Source organism: Sebastes umbrosus, chromosome 18 (genome assembly GCF_015220745.1).
Source record: "Sebastes umbrosus isolate fSebUmb1 chromosome 18, fSebUmb1.pri, whole genome shotgun sequence".
In the NCBI taxonomy this organism is placed as follows: domain Eukaryota; kingdom Metazoa; phylum Chordata; class Actinopteri; order Perciformes; family Sebastidae; genus Sebastes; species Sebastes umbrosus.
In genome coordinates this window covers 15,253,076-15,261,228 of record NC_051286.1, presented here as the reverse complement: position 1 = coordinate 15,261,228, position 8,153 = coordinate 15,253,076, and the positions used below count along the sequence as shown (strand labels likewise).

General features: G+C 38.2%; 1 protein-coding gene across 1 annotated transcript in view; it reads right to left on the bottom strand.

The window, feature by feature from the left end:
* Window positions 1–468: 468 nt before the first annotated feature.
* The window catches only part of LOC119477521 (deleted in malignant brain tumors 1 protein-like), a 32,371-nt gene continuing 24,686 nt past the window's right edge, over window positions 469–8,153 (bottom strand). The window contains exons 26-29 of the mRNA XM_037751626.1: window positions 2,086–2,379; window positions 1,643–1,957; window positions 924–1,210; window positions 469–574 (exon numbers count right to left, since the gene is read on the bottom strand). Of these exons, the coding sequence (XP_037607554.1) occupies window positions 1,026–1,210; window positions 1,643–1,957; window positions 2,086–2,379 (794 nt within the window). The 3' untranslated portion in view covers window positions 469–574; window positions 924–1,025. The remainder of the gene's footprint in view (window positions 575–923; window positions 1,211–1,642; window positions 1,958–2,085; window positions 2,380–8,153) is intronic.

The window sequence follows — 8,153 nt, the reverse complement described above, 5'->3', positions numbered from 1 at the left end:
GGCCACCATGGTGGAACTCCACTCTGCCTGAACACTGGTTAGTCCCATTGATCAGTCTAATATCAGCTGGAAAGCAAGGGGGAGAGAATCAGTCTTAGTTGGTGTTTGGACAAAGAAATATCTGGCTGATTCAAATTTTATGTCATATTCTGATTGATATAGTCATAGAAATAACTCATTAAGTGTGACAGATAAATGTAAGCATTAAAAACACTGTGTAAAATAAAGTTTAACAACAGAGTAATAACCGAGATGATACCTGAGCACACCACACCAGCATCTTCACCGTGACCACAGTTGTTTTCTCCGAGGGTGGGATGTCGACAGTGCAAAAGGGACGTCTCATTCCCGACACAGCGTACATCATCTAGCCAGATGTCTCCTTGGCCTTCGCCAAAGAAGGCCCTGGATTTGGCTGTCTGGGCTGTCCCACAGTCCATGGCTCTGCACACCACCTGAGCATCGCTGATGTCCCACTCATCATCACACACTGTTCCCCACTGGCCGTCATGCTGAACCTCCACTCTACCAGAGCATCGGTCAGTGCCATTGGCAAGCCTTAGCAGTGGCTCACCTGAGGAGAGGTTCATTCATGTTAATCCAAGACAAACTACACAAGCTACTCACAAGCTAAAGTCAAATTACAAAACATTAGGCTTTATCTGGACTGTTGAATGCACTCAGCTTAGTGGTTATTGAGGTAGTTACTTAGTTGCCACCATCAGACCAAAATATGCATTCATAATTCATTCATATTCATAATCATTATTTTATAAATTATCATTTTTTTAAATCATATTTAGTTCCAATTCTACCTACTGCTGCTTTAATACACATAAGCCAACCTTGTTTTTAATAATCATGTTTCCTTTTCTATCCTAGTTGTGCTACAGTACAGTATATCCCAGTCTTTTGTGTCTTACCTCCACATGAAAGAGAAACACCTTCACATGCCCCTGCGTGTAATTCAAGTGTGCATTGAGAGATGGAGCTCACATTGCCGGAGCATCTACTTGTATACCCTCTCAGTCCGGTGTCACCAAAGTTGAAGGTTTCTTGGTTTTTTTGGGAGTTCCACAACTGAGTTCCTTACACACCACCGCAGCCTCTGCATTGCCCCAGTTGTTACAAATTTTTCCCCATCGGCCGTCGTGAAAGACCTCCACTCTGCCAGAGCAGCTGTCAGTCCCATTGAACAATCTGACTGAATCTGGAAAGCAGTTTAGAAGAGGTATTGTATTTAAAATGTGCAAGAGAAAATAATATTAATATTTCAGTGATGACATTTTGTTCACATGATAGGATTTGTGGTAAGCAGGACAGATTGCGCTGCTTCTCAATATGTGGTATTGCAACGAAGAACAACCAAAAACAGAGGAACTGCAAAGGATGATTGCGACAGGCTACAGGAAGATTTTTCTAGTGAAATTGGGAAGTAATGTTCAAGAAAACTCCTCAGAAAATATCAGCAGGGGTTTGAGTGCCGATACAGTAGGTATATCAACAGCAGACATGCATGCGAAAACCAATCAATACTTTCCAGAAATGGCTATACATCACCATTGCATACAAATGCACATTTATGAATCCCTCTTGGATTTCCAATTGTACTTTGAGAAAGAAACAGTACAGCATGTGTTACCTGAGCATATAACACTAGCATCTTCATTGTGGTCACAGTCGTGTTGTCCAAAACCTCTGTGCGGGCAGTCACCGAGGGTCTTCTCATGACCAGTACACTCAACGTCGTCCAACCAAACCTGATCCCGACCTCTGCCGAAGTAGGACTTGTACTTGACCGAGAGAGCATTCCCACAGTCCATCTCTCGACATACAACAGCTGCTTCCGGCATCCCCCATCTGTCATCACAGATCGTTCCCCACTGTCCATCGTGGTAGAGTTCCACTCGACCAGAGCACCGATGAGTCCCGTTCACCAGCCGAATTGGTTTACTGTCTGTCAGTTTAGGTGAAAAAGGAAAAAAAAAAGTCAAGTTAATTCAGAAACCATCCAGAACAGCAGATATGACCATGTAAAGTTCAACACAAAATTACTAATGTAGTCTGAACACATAGGTGACTTACTTGTACAGAGAATAGTAGCATCTACACAGCTTTCCTTGCTATCCTGAAGTGTGCACTGTGAGATGGAGCTCTCATTTCCAACACAGTTGGGTTTGATGCCACCCACATCACGTGCCTCTCCAAAATGTAGCACTTCAGTCTGAATGGTAGGATTGCCGCAGTTAATCTCTCGGCACACCACTTCAGCATCTGCCACGGACCAGTCACTGCTGCACACTCGTTTCCAGTTGCTATCATTGTAGACTTCCACTCGGCCACTACATCGATTGCTTCCGTTGACCACCCTCACATGTTCTGCAAATGATAGATAGGTAGATAAAATAGAATAAAGTAGAATAAAATCATCTTGTGATTGTGTAAGAACTTTGAAAATAATAAATGTCTAGGCCCAAGCCTTTTTCATGTTAAACAAATGTTTGACATTTGGAAAATTCCATTTTTGCTTGCCGTTGGAATTTTGTTGACAACATTGATGCAATTCTCATGTCTGTCCATTAAATATGAAGCCAGGAGACAGTTAGCTTAGCTTGGCAAAAAAAATGGAACCGGGGGGAACAGCTAGCCGGGCTCTGTCCAACGTTTTAACAAAATCTGCCTACCAGCTCTTCTACAACTCACTATTAACATATTCCCATTTGTTTAATACGAAAATTTGTTTGTTTGTACGACAAGTGTAAGTGAATGACAACCATTTTATGGGGTGTTATCTGCTGTACTATTTATTTGGTCTGAGCAGTTGCCAGGAAACCAGCAGAAACTTCAGGAAGTAACTGCTTCCAACCAAGAAAATAGACAAAGAGCGTATATTGCCAAGAAGTGAAAATCAATTGTTTGTTCCATTGCAATATCAGCGTCCAGCAGCAAAGCTACGCTTCCACCGTTTTGGACTGAAAACGACTACCGGACGCCAGTAAAACGTCCCCCTAAAAAGTGTCGTTCTAAAGTAAAACAAAATGATTCATATTCTATTGTCATATTCTACTGAAATGGCCTGTGCTGAACAATAAAATATTATAAATATAATAAGTTGTTTCAGTCCAAAATGGCAGCAGCGGCTGTTGTCAAAAAACACCGGAGTTTCGTCTCTTTGTTTCTATACTCTTTGATATAGATACTCCGTACACTAATTATGAAGCCAGGAGCCGCTTGGCTTAGTTTAGCTTAGCTTAGCTTAGTTTAGCTGAGCTTAGCTTAGTTTAGCTGAGTTTAGCTTAGTTTAGCTAAGCTTAGTTTAGCTTAGCTTAGCATAGAAACAGCTAGTCTAGCTCTGTCTGATGTTAACAAAAACTTTCATGTTATATCTTGTTTGTTTAATCTGTACAAAAACAAAAGTGCTAAGCTAACCAGCCAGTGAAAAGAGCTCAAACAGAAAGAGAAATACAGAAATCTCTCAATTAAAATAACTTTTGCGTTCGTACAGGAACACATCGCTGAAGCTAAGAAGCTCATTGAGAAAATAGTGCCTTTAAGTCTTTGTATTGAACAGTAACAAGACCTAACAAATAAATATACTGTAGACTGTTGAATAGCACAAATAGCTCTCCATACGGCTAAAGCCATGCAACTAAACTTGTGCAATTTCCACCCCAGGTTCAGAAATATATTTTAAGGGGACACTCAACCATTTCTACACATCAAGTACTGTTTACTTGTCATGAGGAGCACCTTATTAAGAGGAGTTGCATTATGGGAAATGTAGGATCCAGCATTTTGGAACTTGATCTATACCTGGGACTAAAAGTCAGGATATCTCTGCCTCTGCGCCTTTGATTTTGACCATTCTTTTTTTAATCTGACCTCCAACTTTATGGAAGTACAACACTAAATTGTTGGATCACTCCTTTAAATATTTAAATCTTTTAAAATACCACTCAACACTATCATAGCAAAGCATAAGCACTCAGGTTGCTTTGTTTTGAATGGAGATGTAGAGCAAAGGTGACATGAAGTGGAAGCGTGTGAGTGCATGATGACTTTTCACCAAACATACCGACATGATATATAAAAAAAAAATTAAGTCAGCTGGTGACTGTGAAGTTTGGTTTATCTCCCTTTTCTACCTCCTGCCATTTGAACTTTTGAACCTTTGCAGCAACTGGTCATGTGCTGACCTTGTGGTTGTGCTGCTGCTGCAACAGCATTAACCGCCACAGGTATAAATCATCTTAAAGTAGAGAACAAATTGTGAAATAACAATGCAATCACAGGGTTTTTTGATGCAATAATATGATCAGTTGCTCAGATAAATGCTGCGTTAGCTGCTTTTCTCCACAGCTGTATTTCCCAATTTATTGAGGAAGGGCCTTGTAATGCAGACCTAACTCTGTTTTAGGTTAATGACGAATAGATATTTAAAGCAGAATTTCAACATTTTGGAAATAAGCTTATTCACTACTGGCACTTACCACTCTCATATTTACTCGATAAACAAAAGCTACAGCCAGCAGCCAATTATCTTAGCTTAGCAGAAACACTGGAAACAGACGGATACAGCTAGAGTGGCTCTGTCTGAAGGTGACAAAATCCAACTACCAGCACCTCTAAAGCTCACCAATTAACACTGTAGCCTTATATATACTGAGTGTGCTATCAATCTTCTCAACTCTTTGCGAGCAAACAAATAAGCATGTTTGTTTAAGCGTCTAATTGAGTGGTATCCTACTGGTAATTCAACTTTGAATAAAACACAAGTGTGTCAAGTAAAGCAAACATAACTGATAAAAGTGAATGAACTCAGTCTTACCTGAACAGATAACCCCAGCGTCTTCACTGTGGCCACAGTTATTGTCCCCAAACTGTTTGTGATGGCACTTGAGGACAGAAGACTCACTACCAGTACACTGCACATCATCCAGCCAGATCATGTTCTTTCCCTCCCCAAAAAAGGCAGCTTTTTTGGCCTCAAGAACTGTCCCGCAGTTTAACTCTCGACACACCACCTCAGCGTTGGTAATGGTCCAGAAATCATCACACACCGTTCCCCAACTGTCTTGGTTGTAGACCTCCAGTCTACCAGAGCAACGCGAAGAGGTGCCAACCAGCCTAATTTTGTCACATTCTAGAAAAGAAAAATGAAGGAACCATGAAATCAATAACAAAAAGTCCTTTTTTACTAGATCGAGGTTTAAAATCTAAATATCTGATTAATATGCATGTGTTTTCAGGTATAAAAAAACATAACTTACTGACCTGTAAGCAACAGTAGACTCAGTAGACCTACAGCAGAAACATATAGTAAAATGTTCAGTCTAAAACAATAATAAATACACAGCAGTCAGTGATGTCATTTATCAAATTTATTATGTATCAGGATAAGACCCTTGCAATGTAGGCTACCATGAAGTTACAAAAATACAAACTTTCTTAATTGTCCAACATGAACTTTGTCAAATTGATCAAAGAAATAACATTTGATAACAAAACAAAAAAAAATTCTTTGAATACCAACTATGAGACTTTCATTTCTCTTTATCTTTCTCATGGTTCTCAAAGCATGCAACCAAACTATTAACTGTATTCACATGATAAGAAAGATAGTCAGAAACTCACCTATTGACAAATACAAAACAAAATGTAGTTTCTCAGCAGAATTGAAGATCATGTTGTGTCTTCAAAGTAGATCAAATGCTGTCAAGGTACAGTAAAAAAAAAAAAAGTATTGTTAAAAAGGGTGTTACTTTACTATCTCGTCTGTCTACGGCAGAACATGAGAAGCTGGTGGATTTTTGGAAGCCATCCAGTTTTTTTCTGACCAAAATCTGCAAAGGAGATTAAGTAACCCTCTTACCTTTTAAATCCAACAAGGGCAACTATTTAAATGAACTCACAATTCAAAATAAAAAGCTGATTACATCAGCCAAAGCATAAACGCCCCATGTACTGATCCAGTAATTGTCATGAATAAAAAGGGCTGCCTGGACTTGGACTGCAAACTGGACGCATGTTGACATTTTGATCAATCATTAAAGACAGGGGATGACATTTGAGGAGGAGATGTCATTTTGTTTTACACAATATCTACATTACTATTTGAAAAAGACATTACATTTAACAGGAAAACACACCCACATGTAACATAATGCTGGTATTAATGACAGTAACGTTGATTTATGGACACAACAAATGATCAACTGCAGAAAAATAACAGGGGAATGTAGATCAAAAGGAGAGTTGTCATGAACGAATGTCAAGAGGTGACCACCGACTCCCAATGTCCCCTCCCAACTCGGGTTATCATTCACAGCGGCCCTTTTATGTTGAATTTGTACAAAGCACAGACATTTCCCCCCTTTCTTTCCATTTCAATGACGAACTGACTTCAATAAAATTGCCACTTTGCTGTTTATTTGCTGCATACGCAACATATCGTAAGATCATTAAGAAAGCCTCCATAGACTACATGAGTACTAATATGCCACTTCGTGAAATTAAATAAAAATGGCACTATATTGTGAATAGTTCAAGATCTTACACTGTTTCAGGAACTTTTACATACTTTTGTGTTCAATTTTGTACCTTCAATTTGAAAAAGAAAAATATGAATGCAAAACCACATTCAGTTCCATTATAAATATGAGCTTTGCTTTGCTGTGGCATTCTTATTTCAATTGTAATCCTGGCATTAATTATGCATTTTCAAACATGTAAAGAAAATAGCAATTTGATGCATCATGCATCACACCTTAATATGGTTAGTCCTGGTTAATATGTTGGCATTTTATTTTTTTCTCACAATGTGATCCAAGACCTTGATTTTGTTTTAATTATTATTAATATTATGCAGCTTTAATATAATTTTTTTTATTAACCCTAAATCAGTGAAATATCATATTTTACAAATAATCTTCTTACCTTACAAAATGGGTTGATGCCGTTTTTTTGCTCATCAGAATAACAGGATATTTATGGACTGAGCCAGAAGACCCTTTTTTCAATGTGGCTAACACCTCCCCTTGAAAGTCTGAGCCTCAGTATTTTTTGTGCTTGTTCAGTTCCTGTTACTCAAAATGCTGCAGTACAGTTCCTTTAAATGCATCAGATGTTGCAAAAGAGCCCCAACCGTTCTCAAAGTGACCCAAATGAAAATGTCGAACAGCCGGATGCAAAATTATCAATATCAAGGAATGTGTTAATATTTCAAAAGAATTAATTGGCATAATTTCACCCATAAACTACTGTTTTTTTTTCTTTTAAGCTAACTACCATGTGTTATGGTGGCATTATTTATTGGTGGATGTGTACTGTACTATTTTGTACATATTTATTAAATTATGTATATGGATTTTGCAAGACATCTAGTTTTCTTTTTACTGTTTTAGGTGACTTTTTAATATCTGGCTAGGGACAACAACAACAACTTTTGGCTTTTTATAATTTTCTACATTCAGTATGCAAAACTAATAAAATAAAATAAATTGCATACACAGCAAGTAGATTAAATCCGATGACATCTGTTGGCCGTTATCCCCAAGGTGTTTTTTTTCAGTTAATTTTCTCTTCCTGTCCGATTACATGGCACTGACACTTACTGACACTGCATAACTGACTTGTCTATTCAGCATTTTAGGTTGCCTTGTTTGCACACATAATAACATGAATTTCCCTAATTTGCCTCTTTTTGCCATTTCACAAGACAACCAAACCTCCAACTTCCTCTTGATGGTGTACTTTTCTTACATTGTGTCATGTACAACCTGGACATGCGTGTGTACATACTTACTATACAATTGATAAGTCTTCCTTGTTTTCCTCATACTGTATGTTCTAGTATTTGTTGAATATTAATCAAGTTCTAAAGGAGACCAGAAAAGTCCTCACAGAAATGGGTGGCGACAGGAAACTGTCCTGAACCGTGTTCTGTGAGTTATTGCCAAATAGACATTTTTCACAGCAGACATTTGACTTGTCATAGTAAGAAAAGCACAAGTGTTACTGATAACATTAACAACGCAGCGTTATATTCAGGTAGATAGAGACTTTATTGTCACTGTCATGGAAAAACAACGAAAAACAGTTTAGCAGCTCTTGGCAGTAAAAGCAAGTAAAAACATAAAAACATTCAAATCAAA